The 21,175-nt window shown below is 40.0% G+C and overlaps 1 protein-coding gene across 2 annotated transcripts in view; it reads right to left on the bottom strand.

The window, feature by feature from the left end:
• The window catches only part of LOC132978190 (cadherin-22-like), a 190,720-nt gene that overhangs the window by 36,454 nt on the left and 133,091 nt on the right, over positions 1-21,175 (bottom strand). For both annotated transcript variants that reach the window (XM_061043306.1, XM_061043307.1), the window contains 3 exons: positions 19,048-19,229; positions 18,119-18,375; positions 13,218-13,354 (listed from right to left, as the gene is read on the bottom strand). In XM_061043306.1, coding sequence (XP_060899289.1) covers positions 13,218-13,354; positions 18,119-18,375; positions 19,048-19,229 — 576 coding nt within the window. The remainder of the gene's footprint in view (positions 1-13,217; positions 13,355-18,118; positions 18,376-19,047; positions 19,230-21,175) is intronic.

The following is a 21,175-nucleotide window of genomic DNA, read 5'->3' as shown; positions in this document are numbered from 1 at the left end:
CTTTTTCTGTGTTCTTTATTAATCCGAACAGAAATGACATCTGTTCACTCTTTTTTGAGACATGCTCCAAACACATAGGCCCAAAAGGACACACAGGACCCATTAATGGAGAGATGAGAGTGAGGGGGCTGCTCTTTGTCCAGAGCAGTTGGGGGTTCTGTGCCTTGCTTGAGGGCACTTTGGCAGTATTTGGAGACTTAACTGGCACCCCTGCAGCAACCAGTCCAAAACTCCACATGTGGTCCAAACTGGGACTTGAACTGGAGACCCTCCAGTTCCAAATCCAACCCCCTACAGACTGAGTTACTCTGCAAGCCTCACTATGCTGGTGGTTGACATTGTGCCACTCTCTGCGCCCTGTCACTCTTGACATCTCTCCATTATAAGCTGCTTGGCTTGTAGTCGATGGCTTGTTAGGTGATCACCAAATCAGTATTTCATTAAAGAGAATGAGGCCACTTGTGTTGGAATTCAACAGACACTGGATGAGAATGGCTTCAATACAGAGATGTAGAGTTTGTAGTCGCTTCATTTTTTCCAGAGCTGTATGTATTTTCAATGAAAATCCCCCACTTGTCTAATGACACTGACACAGACTATTCTGAGGTCCTCAGAAAGTTCCTCATATCTCTCTGTAGGTAGGTTATGTATTCACAGGGATATGGGGTCTCAATGGTCACCACACTTCTAATTTGTGTCCTTATCAGCACATTTTGGAACAATTGTTTCACAAAGAAAACATTGAGGCTTAAAGAGTCACGTGTTTGGAGGGGTGTTTGATTGAAATTCGTAAATCTCCCTGAAATCCAGCTGTGATAATTGCTGCTTCCTTGTTTCTTCTCTGCTCCACCCCATTTCCTCGCCGATGCCTATATTTGGATTTTCTTGCTCCGGCAGCATGTCACAGGATGACGTCAAGGATAAACTTGAAGCTTCAAAAAGTACAACAGAAGCCTATGGGTGAAAGAGGTACAATGTCTATGTTTTTTCTTCTATGAGTGGAACTGATGACAGGATGAAGACAGCTGTCAGACATGCTGGATAGAAGAGAAATATGAGGCAGGTTTACAAAAGACAGCACGGCAAACCGATAATCCACAGAGTTATGCAGACACATTTTCAAGCTCTCTATCTCAACACACGCAGTTCTATCCAACAGTGGCACAGCTGCTACTGAGAACGCTGGTCTCAACTAATAGCGTAATCCTCACATCAATGCAGGGTTTTAATTGACTGCTTCTTGCCAGAGCAGCAAGAACATAAACACACAGAGAGCTCCACCAGCGCTAGATATCTCCTCTCTTCTTCTTCTAATTTTGTCTTTATATTGTGCCTCTGTCCCCGCTGTGTCAGAATGAAACCCAGCAATCATCAGACGTTACACATTTCACTTTTCAATTCCCCAGAATTGAAAACAGATAAAACAGTGTGAGAATTCCATACCCAACCCAAACTCTCTCCATGGGGAAAACGACTTATTCAGTGAGACAGGTTCATTCATCTGGACCAAGTGGTGCTGTTCTAAATCTGTCTGCAGATAGAGGAGAAGAATAAAAGAATCTCAACAGATTACCGGCGTGCTCTGCATCTGTGCGGCACTCACAAGCTGTTACGAAGCTTTCAGAATGACTGTGTAGCAGATCTCCGAGGCACTGAATTACACTGACACAACTTCAAGGAAGACAGAGAGAGAGGATGTGAGCGTGTGCACGTCTATGCATACATGTGTGTGGGGATGTGTGTCAGGAGAGTCATGTTCCCTCTGACAAAATTGCTCATCTACTCTGCTAGAGGAGACAGTTTGGTTTAAAATGTCACTTTTGTTAGGAAGGGAACATAAGGATGCGAATGTATTCATCAGTGTCTGATTCTGGTCTCTGCACTGAGAGGCCCGGACATTTAGGCACAGAGGCTACAAAGTACAATGGCTGTTTTTCTCTTCACTAGTGACTCTGCAGTGCTCATCCTCGACGTCTTTATTGTGCTTTGAGTTTTGTGTGTTTTAAAAACTAACAGATGTAAATGACCACCATAGGACAAACTAAAACATTTCAAGGCCCTCCAAAGACCTAAATAATTGAAAACACTTACTAAAATGGTCAAATGATGTCGCTTAACACTTAAATGGAAAACAAACATTCCCCTTTATATCCCTTCATAGGCAAAAAGGTTTTCAAAAAAGCTCCCAGATTCAGGGACGTATTCCCATAAGTAGTGACAGATGCTAATTTCCATTACAATAGTCAGTCAACAAATGAGAAAACTAATTTGAATCACTATCAAGTGGACAAACTAAACATTTACAGGTTTAGAAATAGGGAATACACACGATACACAGAGGAGAATCGAAAAATTCTTATAAATGTATAGCTTTTGTCTGTGCTTTCATGAATTCCCGTTTTTCATTCCTTCCATGACAAAGAAAACCCCTTTAGAAACAAATGTCACAAATAATCTTGCTACAGCTCTCATAGCATCAAACAATATCAATACAATTGTTTGATTGAAACTCCAACCAACACTAACAATTTGGTTTCCTTGGTACCCGTGTTATGTCAAGTTAAGTTACCCATTTTATCATGAAGTACAATAAAGTATAATACATGATGTACAGTAACTTCAAAGGGACAGCTTGAAGGATCCGAAACTGATCAACCAAGCTACCACTTAGAGCAACCGAGAGACATGCTCAGTATACACACTTTACGAAACTGATGCCTCTTTAAAGCTCCTTTTGTAGCTGGTTATGAAACAGATTTAAATTAAAATTAATTCCTCTATATGGCCTACAAAATCAAATGAAATCATCAGCGAAAAGATTGACTGTTTCTATATTGTAATGTCTAATGCCTGCAACTGTTGTCAAATGGTAGGCATCAGACAAGACCACTGCATGCTAAAGAAACAGCCTTTTTTGTATTTTCCACAGAAAATATTCCCAATGAGTGATACTTTTTGCCTTTCAAAGAAAGGGTGAGTTTTTTTTGACAGAAGAAAAGGAAACATATGTGTTTGCAGGACTAGAAATAAGAGACAAGTGGTACCACTTTGTCCACAGAAGGTGCCAAAATCAAAACAAACTGAAAGTTCCTCACAGGAGAATTTATAGAATATTTCTCGAATTGACATTGTTCTTTAGACTCTGGACCAATTTTCCGAAAGGGGCAAAATAAAAGCTACCTATCCAAGGTTAAAAAAAAAGGTTAAATTTGTGTATAATGTTGCCTTATCTGAACCCTAAAATCCTGAAAGCATTTCAGGGAGGTTTCTGGGCTTTTTTGAAAGTCTACAATGACTTGACAGTTGATTCAGGGAACTGTGCAGTTTCTTTGAGCTGAGTGCCATTTTATCAAGGCAAACCTAGTTGATCAGAGCACAGGGTTGCCTTGATAAGGTTTTGTGCTAAAGCTCCAGGTTTGAAACCGCCCTTATCCTAAAACCTTTTGAATTACGTTTTGACAAGGACAGCAGGGGTATATTCAAGCAAGTTTCGAGTCTCATTGAATGTGCTCATGCCTTTATTTTTATTTTTTTTAAGATTTATTTTTGGGCTTTTTGTGCCTTTAATTGAGAGATAGGACAGTGGCTAGAGTCGGAAATCAGGGAGAGAGAGTGGGGAATGACATGCGGGAAAGGAGCTACAGGCTGGATTCGATCCTGGGCCGCCCGCTTGGAAGACTACAGCCTCCATACATGGGGCGCCGTACTAACCACTGCGCCACCAGCACCTATGCTCGTGCCTTTATTGATGTCAAGATACACGAACGATGTAGTAGAACATGTTCTGTCCGGTCACACTGGCCATCCGTACCGTGCCCCAGCACGCTTCAACGCTAAAGTCCAGTTCGTTTGACCAGTGTGACCGCTCCGTATCGTGCTCAGGCACGGTACACTTCCTTGGCTTTGGCACACTTCGGAGAGGTGTACGGTACACTTCATGCACGAGCACAAGCACGCAGGTAAACAACGCTGACAGCCTTCATTATGGAGACGCGGACGCCCGAACAATTAATTTATTTATTGCTGTGTCTGATTAAAATGGCTTAGAATAAGCTGCAAAGTCAGTAAAGTAGCTGTCATGCTCTGTGTTTTTCTCTGATGTGCAGACGCGGACTCGACTGCGCGTCTCTTTCTCTCTCTCTCTCTCTCTCTCGTCCGTCTGTTTGTAAACTGAGCACGCTTCATAATAACATAAAGCGTGCATGTGTTGTATTAAGACGTTATGTACAAGAGGTAATTGTGCTTAGGCACGGTTAGTCCTGTGTAGTGTGACCGCGGGGGAATGCCGCTGCGGGGGGGCAATCGTGCTTGGGTACAGCACGGTACGGATGGCCAGTGTGACCGCGCCCTTATAGAACAGATAATTGTGCCATTTGATCTTTACTGAAAGGGAATCTTCAACATCCTTTGTTGGAGAGAGAAACTGGCAGTGATCATGACCTCAGAGTGTCTGTCAACGCACCATGGCTGATGAAAAACTGTGAAGGAGCACCATTATTCGATCACTGTGGCACTTTTTTTTTTTTGCTCTTTGCAATGAGGTGCAGTTTTAGTTAGAAATCTCTTCAAATGCATTCTTGTGAAAGTAGTCCAAATCCCTGAAGAAACATATGCTGTTTTGATTTCAGGATGACTCCGACTCTTTTCTTACTGACGTCCTACTTATCTGACAGCTGCTGTGGGTATTCTCTGAAAAAAGGTAATATTAATGTTACTTTCCATTTTTTTTTTCATCCATTCCCTCTCCTGCTTGTATTAGCTCATTGGTGTTTATGGAAACAAAAGGAATAAGGAATTTGTCCAACTTCTTTTACAACCATGAAGAATATTCTGACCTTCACATGCTGAGTTGCTCACCAGGGGTGTTTATGGATTTGACAAGGTCTAGGGCAAAGCTAAGACCATCTGGGTCCAAGGTAAGGGCGTGGGCGCTCTCAGAACAAGAAGAATGCCAGCTGCTTTGGACAAATGGATATCTGCAGGGTAACCACGAGTACTCAGATGTACGGACCGTACACATCAAAATAGCCAGCTGTCTGATTACAGTCGATTGAACAGAAACTCTTCTTCATTTGTTCAAACTTTTCGGGAACATCAGGTGTTCTGACCATTTGCTTTTCTCCAAGTTATGCTACCATCACCCCAAGTCTCCTACCTCCCTAAACTCAAGTTATATACTCCTGACTCAAAATATGAATGTAAGTCTACCTTACAGTTTATTTTCAGATTACATGATTTCTTATTTTATAAGTTTGTCTTCATGTCTTGCACAATTTTGGGAATTCTGGCAGTACCATCAAAAGTAGGACTTCAGTTTAACCTCATCAGTGCAGTGTTTTGCTGCTGGGTCCGCTTGATTCTACTTTGAGGGGATTCTACTATTTCTACTATGTCAAGGTCTGAAAGACTGTCAGTTCCATATCCCCTGACTTGTGTTGTGTTGTCATGTTGGTATGTACCATGTGGTTGTTGGGACACACGTTTTACTCTTACTGGGGATATTTGGCAGTGGATCTGGTATATCTGGGTATATTTTCTGGGTAAGTAATGATTTTGGGTATTAAATATCGATATTCATGCTATTTTTAAAAGTTTCAGTGCCACTCCAGAAAATATTCCTGACTAGAAGCCAAATGGTTTGTAATGCAGAAGACGACAACTGCTGTCATGTAGCACTACAAGATTAACAATGTCAAACTATTAAATACAGATACAAAACATAGTACCACAAGTCAATTGCATTAGGGTTAGGGTCTGCATTTGAAGACACATTAACCCCACTGACTCTTGCATGCCACTTCAATGTAAATATCAGATAATAGCTATCATCTTGACCAATTAATGAATGTCTGAAACAACATAATACTAGATTTAATAACAACTAAATCAGCATTGGGTAATCAGTGCAATGATTTGATTATGAACATGTTTCACTCCAGTGGTAGATGCATCATATTTCTTCTTCATTAGAGTTCATTAAGTGGGGTTCAATTTACCAATGGGCAGATGTGAAGCAATCAAGAAACATGTTCACATATTTGTCTCTGTGAACCCAGCAAACGTCTAATTTTAGATTAACTTGATGACAAATGCACGTTTGTGTAACAATTGATCTTAGTCATCTGAGACTAAAGCCTGGCTCACACTGCAGGATAATCGGGCCGATTTGAGTTTAGATTCTTCCTTCCCGACAATCGCAGGGTCGCTCCCAACGCAAGGCTGCTCGGAACCGATTATCTGCTCAGATTATCTTGTAGTGTGAGTGGTTCAAAGATCCAATCTTAACGTCCCCGATCTGCCCAGCGATCGTCGGGGATGGCCCAATTTATTTCAAACATGTTTGATATTTAGAATGTAAAATCTTGACGATTACGTCATGAAAGGGTCCGACAGAAGTTGTGTGTGACTACAATATGATCACAAGAGACAAGGGAGGAATGTAGTCATGGCGACCAGCGGCAAGACGCAACCCGGCGTTTTTTTTTGTTGTTAATTTTTTGGTACAGATCATCAGTGCAGCACTTTCCTGAAACATGTATCCATGTATATCTACGATTGTATCTACTTTCCTATATCCCACAACAACTTTCACTTCTTTCTCTTTCACCAACCGCTGTCCGTTGGAGTTTTCAAATGAAAGTTATTAACAACTGTCAATGCTCCGTCCCGATTTCACTCGTACATAGTGAGCTCTCCGGCCGTGTCCGACAATCGGGTCGTACAGTGTGAGCACATAAATCTCAAGGTCTGGTCGGGCGTCGTAAATGATCCAGTCGTACAGTGTGAGCTGACATGCCACCCCGACTTTTATACAATCAGGGATAAATCACACAGTGTGAGCCAGGTTTAACACAGTGCAAGTGAACAATTTTATACCTTTAATTATAGACTGGACTTGCTTTGTATACTCTGCAAATCATCCTTTTTGACAAAGTAATAATGACAACCGTACATATACAGAAAATAAAACATTAAACAAGTCAGTGTTCAGTATCTCCTCCTCTGCAACTACACTGCTAGGACATGTGAATGGTTATGTAACAGGATACACAAGCAGGACAGATCACTCGGGTCAAATGGCCTCTGGACCCTGATTACATGTTATTGTCCCCCTACTCTTGTTCACGGATGTGCTTTTCACACCAACATATTCTACTGCATTTATAAAAACACATATGCTTTATCCAACCCCTCTGTGGTGCTTTATTTGTGGAAAAATAACATAGTTTGTTCTGTATTCTGTGACACCTTTTATTCCCCAAGTTTTATGTTAACAACATATTGTAGCATGCAGAGGCCTTGCTATTTTTGCCTTGTTGTTTAGGTCTATTTTCCCATTGCATTTCCCAGCTTTGATTGAAAAAAAAGGACGCTTATCTCCCTTCACAACGTTGCAACAAGTGTGTGATTCATTTGGAGTCAGAGAGAATAATGTTCGCCTTAAAAAAAAAATCAAAGAGAGCGCATTTGTTCGTCAGACAGCAAATGAGAAAAAAAGTTATGCTGTAGAAAATGTCTCCTCCCTGCAACAGCGCAGGAGATAAAGACTTTCCAGCTACTTCTGTATCTTTTCACCCTCGGGGTGATGCCCTTTTTTTCCATCTACCTGTCTGGGTAAAAAAGCAGTTTTCCACGTTTATATCAGTTGCTATCAGTTCTCGAAAATTATATGTCACTCTACCTTAGCCTGATATGTTTCTATGGAGGAGACTGTCAGGAAGTACCACAGCTAGCAACAGAGCAGTACAATGTACCCTCTGTACTGGATGTTCTGTGTTGTCTTAAAAGGAGATAAGTGCTACACAGATGAGAGGTTTGTTTCCTCTTTAACTAAGTAAATGTCTGCAAAAACTGAAGCTGGAACTGCTATGTTTTATTGGGTGAATTTGAAGACCTTGAGTAAGGATGTGGGCAATCAATCGACTAAATGATTAAACTTGGTCACCCTCACTAGTTAGCACCAGAGTTACTAGTCAGTTAAACTACTCATTTATATTTTCATTGATTCAAGGCAGCCATGCCTGTCAAATGTTGTGTCTAAGCTGTAACGCAGCAGCCCTCCACTAGCCGGGACTGATGCTGTTAGTGGCTACAGCCATACTGCCATAATGCTGCACTGCTCGGTTATAAAATCAGCACAGTGGACAGATGGCTTCTCATAGCACTGAGCTGGTGGCAGTATGAGATCTACAAAATGGAGACAAAGTTGTATGTTGGATTTGTCTGGTTGAACTGGCATAAATGGCACACATGACACAAGTAATATAGGCTACATAACCAGCACAGTGATGTGAAATTTCACCTGTGAGGACGGCCGATGGTTGGTGGTGCTAGCATTGCTAATGTTAGCCACACTTTACAAACACACTAGAGTTTACCTGCTCCCGCTGTGATCCTTTTTTTAGCCATGTTAAATAGATTGTGCTCATATTTGAGTGTTTTCTTACCTATAGAATTGCTTACTAGTCTGAGTTTTAATTTGTGTTTAATCAACTTTGAGATGAGTCGCCTGGGAACAGCCGAGATGTGTGCATGTATGTATGTTTGTGTCTGATTTGTTGGGTATCATCACAGTGCAGTCTGCTCACAGTTGCACTTGACCTAAAACTTCTTTACTTAGTCCATAGACGCATGCAGGGTAATTGACATTTAGTGTGTTGCTTGCAATTTTGTAGCCGGGGTTAATCCCGGGGCGCGGATTCCGAGCATGTCAGAAAGCTGTTGTCACTTGTCCAATACTGATAAAGTGGCAACACAGAAGTTCAAAGGTCAGTAATGGACTGGGGGAATAATTAAGGGTTGCGCCACAAAACTCTAGTTCTAACAATGTATGCAGACAGGTTGACCTTGTGGCTCTGCAGCCTTAACGAGCAGAGGGACCGAAGGAAAAAAAGAACGAAATCATTATGTAGAAAATGAAGTCCTTCCTTGAAAAAACTTGATCGAGCTGCTTCACAAGTCTCATCCTCCCTTTTTTCCCAGCTCTCTTGTGGCCATTTTTTCCCCTTCCTGTCTCTACTTTCTTTTTCTTTCTGTCTCCTGTCTGAGCTCCCAGGGATCCACAAGCTAACAGGCAATAAAAAAAAACATTCTGGATAGGAATTCTGATGGCGTTGACCACTGACTCTGTCCATCCGGATGTTTCTTTAGACAGCAATATGAGAGGCTTTATCTATCAAGTGCAGCCATGTGTTTATGTCCGATATGGGAAGGGTTAGGGACGCTTTAAATGTTCAATTAACATTAAAATGTGACTATGACATAATGCCAAGCACAAAGAGGGAGAGCACAAAAGCCCCTAAATTGCTCTGGGAATTACAGTATGAAAAAACAGACTCTAATTTTTTCTTAATGTTTGTGGTGGGTGAGACTGCTTACGATTCAGTTTAGGCTGTATTGATTATTGGAGTAATCACAGTGGCAGGCTTTATGAGAGGGGAACAAATATGAGGATATTTTAAATCAGTTTTGTTTATGTGCTTTCTTTTCTTCTTCCCTCCTGTGTGCGATGGTGGTTACCGGTTTAGATGCAGAATGCAATCTCTGCTGCTTTCACTGCAATCCCAAAAGCACTTCATCTGTATGAGATTGAAAAAGTGGGGAACACCAGGCCTCCTCCTTTCTCAAGTTTACTTCTAATGGTATAGTAATAACTTCCCAGCTCCCCAAAGTTATTACTTTCTTCATTTTCTTTGCAATGACAAAGGACCCAATGAGATAAGAATATGTAAGCTCTTCCTTCTTTTTCAGTGATGTGTTTGTCAGTTTGAAGACAAGCAATAAAAAGATCATACTGGCTTCAGAGAGATGACACTGCAGTGATGGTTATCAAAAAGGACTTATGGCTTTGATGGGTTGACAATATATATGAAATTGATTGACAGTTCTCAGTGCTATCAGAGAAAAAAAACATTACTTTAAATACAAAACATTTATGTTTGTATTTAAAGTAATGATGTACGTGAAGTTTCAAATGTTGGAATTGACAGTTTTATTAATGTTTTCTACACTAATCAGTTTGAAGTTTTATATGCCCAGGCCACTTGGGCTTATATGACACCATGAATTAAAACGTTCCAGGATCAGAGTGCATAGTAGGTCTATTCATTGTAACAAAAAGCAAGACAAACCCTAATTAAACAGAATATCCTGCCTTCTTTGTCAAGCTTTTGAGACAAAATAAGCAAGCTTAAACACATCAAGCTTAAACAGCCATTCTAGTTTTTGCACATCTGTCCACCCCAGTATTTTAGGTTTTTGACGAGCTACTTCTTGAAACAATAATTCTCTGGACCCTTTGTACAATGCAAAAGAAAATCTAATATAATGATTCCTATTTTAACAATGAAAACTGTATAATCCAGGTAAATTAGTATTTATTGTCAGAGATGGTGTCTTTAACTGAGTCAAATGTTTGGAGAACAATGTCACATTATGACAGTTATGATGCTGGGAAGGATGGATGAGGTTTGCTACATTTAAAGCCTGGAAATTGGGGAGCTAATTTGGCAGAATAATTGTAATAACCAATAGTAATTGGCAGTTTGAATCACAATCTCTCTAGTTAGTTCTATCCTACCCTATTGGAGAAGTGTTCTCAAAAATACTCTTATTATGGGACGCGCTGGTGGCGCAATGGATAGGGCGCGCGCCCCATGCATTGAGGCTGTCGTCTCAAGTGGGCGGCCCGGGTTCGCACCCTGCCCATGGCCCCCCTCCCGCATGTTGCCCCCCACTCCCTCCCCCTGGCTTCCGACTCTATCCACTGTCCTATCTTTCAATTAAAGGCACAAAAGCCCCAAAAAATAAATCTTTAAAAATACTCTTGTTACTTCTTGCTTTGAAAATACGTTTGGCCCTGAACGGGAAGAAAAAATAAATTATTTAAACTTTAATTTAGTACACATTACCCCCATGTTATGACAGACGACTATATCGCTTTTCGGATTTTTTTCCTTATTATTCCCCAATTTCCAGTTTGTCATCTAAGTGACCCTAGATCATCATGAACCCACAATGGGGCTTGAAAATTGGGCTCTAAATATTGGTTTGCTTTGGGCCCATTGCAGTCTACTCAGTGGTTTGACAAAATGGGTTTGAAAGTGGATTTGTCAGTTCATATTAGGTTTAGTTGATTTTCTGTGGTCCAGTTCCAATAGCTTCTATAAAGATGGATGTACTCACCTACTATTTAAATCTTCAAACTTAGAGAATAGCTTTGCTAAAGAAATATACTTTATTAGAAGCTATGCGTTCAACAGGATCCTGTCTCAGTGCTCTGATATTAATGCTTAGTTTCCCATTTCTTTAACCATTGACACATTTCTTGTATTCTCATTAAACAGTTGCTAAGATGTTTCTTTGTCTTTTTCTGCCCTTTCAGTTTTTGGTATGGTTGTACCATTGTGCAGTATTTTGTTTCCCATGTACAAAATCGTCCCTTTTTTCCTATACCTTCTACCAAATCCTGCTTCTATGGCAGGTAAGTCCAAATGTTTGATTGTAATGTATGTCTTATGACAGGGGTTCCCAAATAAATTACAAAGATAATGTGACAGTGTTTGGGCTATTGTGTGTTGTTCTAATGCCAGTGTTTGGATAGGCCTGATAGTGTGCGTGGCTGTACACAATGTTAAATGTTTTTACCACCTCCAGGGACAATGGGGGTCCCCAGTCTCTAGCACTGTTATATTGGGGGTTGCGGGCTTCAAAGTTTGGGATCCCCTGTCTCATGATGAAGTTGTGTTCATAATGGTAGTGTTTTTTTAACAAATACATTTTAACAATTCAATCAATTATGAGATCCATGAATCATTTAGATCTTAGATAAGTCAAAAACAAGCACGACTGCATCCTATACTCTGCAAAGCTTTGCTGTGTGTCTATTTAGAGTTACTGATGTTGATGTTTCTGTGAGTTATTCATCCTGTGTTATCCAAAATCACTTACTGTCTCTTGTTTTTAGATGACACATTAGGTTGACAATAACATCTTGTGTCCATTTTCTACCACGGTACATTATTTTCTACTCCCTATCTTTGAAAAAGCTTAGGATACAACAGTCTGTGTTTCTGAAAATGTGCCAAAAGCTTTGGTAGCTAATGATGCAGAGCAGTTTGAGGTTGTCCGTCACCCCTTATCACCCCTGGTGGGAGTCGGATAACGTTGGACAGTTAATTCAACATGAACAGTTTCCCTCACCAGCAGGCACTGCATGGGTGTATACAAAGCATTGCCATCATCAGGGATTGTTTTACTTTCTCGTTTAAAAAATGTGGCATTGGACTTTTTAATATTTCTTAAAACAAAGTGATCTATAATCAGTGTGTAAATATTAATGGACGAAGCCTGAGTGACGTCAGCCATCTGTTCCTGCAGGGGGTTCTGGAGGCTCATTGGCAGCAGCCGCCATGTTGGAGATCCTTTCTCAGCCTAACTTTCAGTCAACCTAACAACAGGCTGAGAGCTGGAGCTGAGGTGGGTTTAAAGCCTCCTGACAAACCGTTACATCGCGCCTACCTGTCAATCATGTCAGCTACGCGCCTAACTATGGATAATATATATCGTTTTCAAAATCCAATTGGACCGTATTAAAAAAAATCACAGTATGTGGTACAGTGTGTACCTATTAGGTTTTTTGTACCAGGCAGTAAACATGTTTATTTATGCTGTAAAAACGGCTGTTTATTTGACTTTCGGTGTTCCTGGAGCCAGCCTCAAGTGGAAACTCAACAGACTGCAGGATTTTGCATGTCCACATTGGCTTCATTTTCAAGACTGGGGGTTGCCGCTTGTCTATAATCAAGCTATTAAGGTTGCCCCTCAGCTAATGTGTATCATTGTGTCCTTGTATGTTTGAGTGATGTCAGAAGATTAGACGCATTGCTGAAAAATGTTCGGATGAGTTTTAAGCATTTGTTAACTTCACGGCTGTTGTATTGGTGTTACCTTCATAGCACATTAATTGAAGGATTTGTTTTGACAGGTTCAGATCCAAAATTGAACATGCATTAAAAATGTCATAAAGCCTCTATAAATGTTCTTTTTCAAAGACTGTACCTACTGGAATTAATGTTACTTACTTGTTGACTGCAGAGTTTTTTTTCAGAAACTTACAGAAATGTTGGCAAGGTGAAAAAGTCAAACTTTTTCCAGCAGTATGAAGTTGTACAAATCCAATGTGTGATAAGCTCAAAGTAAAATGTGAAGCAATGTACCTGCTTCTACGGCTTTCACTGTGATATTGTGCCAGCCTGCCGTCTCTCGGTCCAAAATCTTTCCCAGCGTGATGGCACCCGAATCAGGATCGATGTAGAAGATCATGTCCTGGTCTGTGGACCGATCGATAGAGAACCTGAAACCAAAGACACAAAAAATAACATATACACTAAATGTCAAGAAATAGCATTAGTGACTGAGGTGAGAGGGAGAGAACTTAGTTGAAGTGCTTTAAATATTTTTGCTCCCTCATCTCGTTTTGAGCCAACAGTCACCTAAAACTAGAGTTTTTCATTAGTGTGAAAGATTAAAAAACAGGATGAGGGATATTTGACCAGTACTACACGTCTTGTTGAGGAAAGCTTCTAGTTCATAGTGTATCGTAAGTTTTCAAATGAAAAATATAATATATAAAGCTACATATCTGAAGCAAAAAGATGCCATATTGGAAATACTATGTCGACCTAACTTCCAGTCAACCTAGAAACACAAAGAGGTGGAGCTGAGATGGGCGGGCATTAAAGGCAGAATGTGCGACATTTTAAACATTAATACAGCAGAAATCAAGTACATCCTTTGTCTCTCTGAGTCATGACTGTCTGCAATGAGTGAGAAGCGTGAGTCCCTCCAGCTGTACTGTTGTCGGGCCGTGTTTACATCATGTTTACAAGGTCAGGACGGCCTTGCTGTTTTAACCAAGGACTAGAGAACATTACCTTGCCATCTCAACAATGCAGGCCACAGGCAATTGCTGCCCAAGCAAAGAACAATTTTCTCCGCCGCTTGCGCTTAATAGTGCTTAATTATGGTGGATTCTACGATTGAAAGATTGATAACTCTTTTGTGCGAACGCAACTGGAGAGGGGTTGGAGGTGTGCCGCTGGAGGAGAGTGGAGGCTTCAGAATAGCGGCGGTGTCTTCCAACAGCAGTCTGTTTTGGTTTAATGCTGGGGCTCAAGGGAGACACCTACTGGATCAGAAAGTCGCCCCATCTTCCTTTAAGTCTCCTGGAAAACGGCCACAATGCACTCACATGTCAGTCAACTCAACCACACCTCTAATTATGCAAATTTCAAAACCTCAATATAATCAAAAAAAGATGCATTACTACTTTTGAACCAGGCTGTAAACAGGTTTATTTCTGCTGTAGAAATGGGCATTCTGATACGGGAGCCAGCCTTGAGGGACTGCAGTTTCTTTTGCACTTCTGTACTGGATTCAGTTTTTAACAAGGATGGTTGCTGCTTGTGTAAAAGAGATTATGTTTCTCAATGATATATAGTAATTTAAAAGAATGGGTAAAAAAATCTTAAGATTATTTCATTATGTTAATTTTAAATAGCTTGAAGTTGAATTTTGGCTATACTTAATAATAACACCTTACAGTGTTTCCTCTAGGTTTACAGCATTGGGGGGGTGGGGACAAGCCGACATGCCGACACGGCGACACAACGACACAAACACTGGAAGGAATCTTGGTGTTCATGTGTTACTTTTAATGACAGATGTCCTTTTCTATCGGAAAGGTATCCTTGATTTCCGACTCTATCCACTATCCTATCTCTACAATAAAGGCACAAAAAGCCCAAAAATAAATATAATGGTAGGGGAAACACTGCCTTATCCAGAAAACGCCACAGTATTTGTATTCAAAGGCCTTTACTTGAGAGTTGTCGCAGTTTCTCTGACCCTTAATGGCAACGTGTCTCTCAACTGCACGCAGCTATACAGTGACTCTATCCAGAGTAAGAAAACAAACATTAAATTTTCATTGTGCACTTTAGAAAATCCACAAATGCATCTTTCCTTCTTTGGGAGTACTCGGTGCTCTGAAAAGATTGGTGAGTCAACAAATTTGCTGAAAGGTTTCTTTGTTCTTTACTTGCTCTCCCAGATCACACAAACACACACAAACACACACAGACACACACAGACACACACTTAAACACACACGGCTAGCCTCCTTACTCATACCCACATAATCATAATAAAGTGCCATGGTCATAGAAGCTCTTTAGGCCTCTCTGGCGAACATGCCAGCGAACGTTCAGCAAGGTCTCATGAGAATGATGGTCACATGTTGAAGATATGAAGTGAAGCATCATGTCAGGAGAACCATATGTTTAACTGAAGATGTAAGGAGAGCAGCATTTGGGTTAAATAGATTTCTGATCATGCATTCATTAGGAAAATTGTGTAGGTGTAGAATTGTATTTGCATTTTCTTTTATTTCATGAGAATGTCAATATACAAAATTGATCTAATAATTGACTTGGGAGATAAATAATTCTCCTACCCTTTATTAGTCATTGTATGACCAGGCTTGAGTTTCAATCCCTTTAACAAACCTGTGTTTGAAATGAGATTTTGCCCATTGTAAGGGTACTGAAAGGGTGTTACACATGAAAATGTATGTACATGTGCACCTATGTGTCTTATTATACATCTCCCACTCAGGATAGTGATTAGATGGTTCTTACTTTCGTTTACATCTACCATTGACTTTTGTCTGCAGCATTAATAATCAAATTAGATTCCTCACTCATGTAGCGAACCTCAAATTGTGCAGCAGCACAATAACTCATCTCAACAGTATTTGACTCAGGTGATGGATTTGACAGCACAACAACAAGTCCAAGAATAAATATATTATCTCTTTAATCATGTTTGGCTATCCTTGTCTCCCAACAGGCCCAAGTTAAACTATTATTGTTCAAAACACATTTGGTTTTCAGTGAATGTAAAGATTGAGTTTTTTGAAACACACAGTCTCACAGCACCACAACACCACCCCTTTCTTTCCGACACAATCTGTCTGCATCGCATCATGACAAAATCACTGCAGCACACATGGTTTGGTGGCTGCAACCAGAGTATCAACAAGTTGACTGATTACCTGAATGATTCCTTGTATGTGTGTTTTTCTCAGTTTTACTTTCTTCATAGAGATTGGTTGTCATTGGCTTTTTTTATTTCTTTGCAGAATGAATCTCTGGCCAATAAAAGATGACCTCACTCATCAGGTCTACAGTGCACAGTGAATGTGCATTTTGAGGTAAAACCTCACCACTGAGGGAGCATTAATATGCAGAGTTCAGCGACAGTGTGTTCCCTTAATGCCAGAGGCCATGAGCTCGCTAACTCTGCCCGTTAGGTGGCTTCCGGCCAGTCTATCTCTCTCTCTCTCTCTCTCTCTCTCTCTCTCTCTCTCCCTCACTCACTAAGTCACCCATCCACTTAGTCAAACACATGCAATGCACGCACACAAACTCATATATGCACACACACGTATCACACACTTTCAGCTCGGGGCTGCCAAGACACTGTTGAACGACAGCGCAGCCATTGTGTTGTACTTTATTACACCTGGAACTGTGAGCCTCATGCATTTTTAATCGAGGTAATTTGCACAGCCACTGCGTGTGTCGCTGTGTACTCTGTCAGTGAGACTGTCTTAGCCCTTATCTTCAGCCCCCTCTCACTCTGCAATTGCTCTTCTGAGGACATATAAACCACAGACCTTGGTAGAGATTATCAGATGATACTGTGTTTTTATCGCACACAGTGATCGGAGAGAAAAAGAGATGTACAGTCATCCATTGTACGAGCATCAATGCTCATCCTGTGCTTCATGGGCTTTGACTCCATCTTAAAGAGGAACTGTGAAAAATAGATGTTGCTCTTTAGTCCATCAGCTACATTTGTGTCTATTAGAGCTAGTAAGTTGTATAACGTTGATATTGTGTTTTTCACAGACAAATAGTGTTCTCATTAAGGACAAGTCTGCAGAGGTAAAGTTTATTGAAGGATGCATATAATGGTCTCCAATGTTGCAGTGCTGCACTCAGGCTTTTCTTTTGAATGCTGTTTGCTTTCATTGGAATGTTCTGTTCAGGCAATATTTTGGTTTATAAATCTTACCAGGCTACCTGCTGTGAAAAGAGTGTGATACTTTGACAGTATGATTACATTTATTTTATTTTTTCGGACATTTTTTTTCAACATATCCCCTTTGAAAATCCAGTCTGTGCTATGAATTTGATTTGAGGTAGTATTAAAGGCATACTATGCAACTAACAGAGCAGATTTTTCCAGACCAAAACAAATGCTCTCTTTGGCAGCACCTCCTTTTTCCCTCAGCAACCCCCTGCCCCTCCCTTCCTGTTTCACCAGCAAGTGTCTGTGAGACGATGCTGCAGACAAGTACCGATAAACATCTACGAAACAAGATTCTGCAAGCGATTTCAAGTGACGACATGCATCTTAAAGTTGTTTCAGTGGTTATGTGTTTGTCTGTACAGGTTAAAAATAATATTTTCTTTGGTTTTGGTGGTCTGTTTGTTCTTTTTTCAGTAGTACTCTTGACTACACTCCATTATTAACAGCGACCCTGAGTTGGCGAGGCCGTGTCTCTAACCCCACGTGGTGGCAATGGTTAGATAGGTAGGGGGTTTATGTGAAAAAAAAACTTGCACGCAACATTATTGAGCCTCTGAGTGACACGTAAACAAACTGAAGGAAGCACCAAGCCTTTAGTGTGAACACAGAGCTCAGAACAACAAACCCTAGAGGGGATTTGACCCTGTGAATTCATTAATAAGAATGTGTTCTTAATGACCAGCCTGGTTAAATAAAGGTCAAATAAATCAAAAAACAAAAATTACATGTCTGTTTGTTGTGTTTTTGCTTGTTTTACTATGCTTGTAATCTCAACGGCATTGAAAATGAGGGAAAGCTCAGTGTCCTTTCGCGAATAAATAAAGATTTGAAATGAAATGTTTGTATGTCACTCCTATGAGTTTTACTGTGAAATAACAACTAGATCAGGTGTAATTTATTCTACCACACTCAGCAGTATAAGGCATTATTATTTTCTGTGAAGGTTTGAGTTGAATCGTACCTGACAGGTTTATTTTTCACATCTGGATCTCTGGCGGTGACGATGCCAACCAGCGCTCCTACTTTAGCGTCCTCCTGCACTTCCATGATGGAGCCCTCTGCTGGTAGAAAGATTGGTGGCTCGTCTATGTCCGACACGCTAACCCGCACAATGGTCTGGTCTCGGAAAGAACCCAGGTCCACAAAGCGAGGGTCAACATGCTTATTCACGGCCTCCACCACGACATTGTGTGTACGCTTAGTCTCGAAGTCCAACGCCTGAGAGAAAAAACAAGGAAGTGTTTTAATCTGGTCAAAGAAAAGCTTAATTTCACAAACAGTGACACCATTCTTGGTATTGACCACTGATAGCTATAAGCTATATTGTAACATTACCAAAGAATGAGAAATAGATATCTGCAGTTTTGATTCCAGCGACAAGTGTTCAGGCTGCTGAGTTTGTTCATGTTATTACCACGTCATCACATACTTGCCAGTCCATTAAAGTCATACGTTGTTGTTTATTCTCCATTTAGGAAGGAGGTACATGACATATTATGTGACATACTCTTCAAAGATTTGGTAAAAAGAAACACATAATTCTAACAGAAAGTGTGACTAGCAATAAAGGTAGTGCTAATTTTAGCAACAATGATTTAGAGTCACCCTTTTCCAACATCTGTCGAGATCTTTTGATTCTCCAATGTTATAAGAATATATAGAATTATCTTTGCACATGTGTTGCTCAAGTAATAAAGAACTCCTAACTGAGCTAACTAATCTCCTTGGTGTCATGCTGTGGAATAAAGAGACTGAATCACCAGGCATAGGCTGGCTATAAAAAGTAGCTATTTAGTCTGCATTTCTAAAAGTCAAAAACATACATTTGTATGATTTATTTTTACAACAGTCAACATCAGCAGTATACTGCAGTTTTTACATTAGCCATACCTTTTTGATGGTGACTACAGCCTCCTGTGTATCAACATCGGTAGTGACCTTGAAGAGCTCCCCTCCCTCTTTGATCAGATAGCTCATGTCCGTGTTGTCTCCCATGTCTGCATCGGTGGCAATGACGCGTCCAACCGGTGTCCCCACCGCAGCCCCCTCTGACACCGAAAACTGATACATCTCTGGTTTATGGAGAAGGTGGCCAGAGGCGGTAATTGTATGAAGAGATTAAACAGGAGATAGACAGAGTTAGATTTACAAAAGCACAGATAAAGGAAAAAAACATGTAGCTACAGCATAGAAAAGACAACAATGGAAAAAGGGTTGACAGATATAGATATGCAAAGATGAGTAGAAACACCAGCTGAAAAAGCACAAGGAAAGAAAGATGGACAATGGAAAGTGGGAAGAAAAAGAAAAAGAATTTGGATGACTGGGGAAATAGATGGCTCGAGTCCAGAAACAGAAAAGTGGGAGGGGGGAAGAGAGGAGAGAGTAACAAAGATAAACATTTTGAAGAGAGGAAGAGAATGTTAGAAAAAGGATATTGGGAACATAATTAAAGAAAAGCAACAAACAGATATGAGGCAGTTATTGTCACTGGATCATTAAGTTCATGTGAAAGAAAGTGAACGAAGTAATTAATCTTTGTCCTACTCCATAATGTCCTCCTGGAAAAGACTACTTTACTTACTTTACCACTTTTTACTTTTTTCAATTCAGATCTGTTTCCCATACATATGCACTGATACCAAATTATTAATCATAACTAATAGTGTTTTTGGTGTTGTTGGTATTATGTTTAAGGCTACACAAAGCTGTAGTAAACCTGATATTGAATTGCATTGTGATGCTTGCACATACAAACAGGAAGCAGCAACAACTGTTAAGTTTAAGAATTGTACTTTTAATAAAAGGAGCTGTTCCATCTCGCCTGAACGTCTTGATGGAGACGATGTGTGGGCACTTCTTACAGTTTGTATGTCTTCAAAATAGAGACTGTGAGAGCTAAGAATGTTTAGAGTGCCAAGTTTTTCTTGATTGCCGTCGTCAGTCCGATATGCGATGCGTAAATTACATCAATAACAAACTCGATACCGATATCAGATCTTAACTGTCCCATCTGTAGTTGTAAGTAGCCTTACTTCTATACAAAGCAGAATCTATATTGGCTTCACTGTATATTGTTATTAAGAATAAGAAGATTAATACTGTATAAAACTAATATATATTAATTAAAACAGTATTAATGCAATATAGCAACAATGAAACATGTATACTATTAAGTAAGCTGTGAGCATAACAAACTAGATGGTAAAATGTAATAGTCCTGACTCATTCAACGTTGAAACTGAGGTTGTATTTTGAATGAATGAACAGACTGAATCAAATGGATAAGCTCTGCCAGAGTTCATAATGACCAAGACAGAAAGATAAAAGTAAGGAGATAAAACTTTATTGTTCCCAGGAGGGAAATTATACGAGAACATCAAAGTCCTTTCATTTACAGTTTGTCATCTTTCTTTGTATCTTATTTATGCAGCTGATTTTCAAACTCTATTCCCCATACGGTAGAGTGGAGACTCTATAATCCTGCAGGGTTTATCCCTCACACTGGATAAATATGATTTACTGAGATGAAAAAGGGATTCATACAGAAATAGGAAAAGATGTGTGGAGACATATCAAATACAATCAACCTGGCTGTCAGATGGTGTTCCTCCAACTGAAACTAAAGTAAAAGTGTTGTGGTTTAACCCCAAAAAAGAGGCTGAAATAAAAAATTGAAACAAAATGGAGATAAATAACTACTACTGTCATTCAATAGCACTTAGTGTGTTTATTTATCTTAAATTGGGATGATCACTGTTTTTAGCTGTAATGAAATGTAGCCTAAAGTTGTGAAACTTGAAGTACACACCCTGTGTTCTGCAGCTTCTTTTGATAACAGGTCAGAAATTAAACAGGAATCTTTAGCTGTTTTTTTCCCAATAAATATATATTATTATCTTCCTGCCAAATTTAGTTTTAATAGGAGGAGTTTAATCCATATCACATTTTCATGAATGGTTTTTAAAGTGAAGCTAACCCTGAAGTCACATATCGGTGTTTTTTTGTCTACATGTTT

This window comes from Labrus mixtus, chromosome 7 (genome assembly GCF_963584025.1).
Source record: "Labrus mixtus chromosome 7, fLabMix1.1, whole genome shotgun sequence".
NCBI classification, from domain to species: Eukaryota; Metazoa; Chordata; class Actinopteri; order Labriformes; family Labridae; genus Labrus; species Labrus mixtus.
This window is presented reverse-complemented; position numbering and strand designations above follow the sequence as displayed.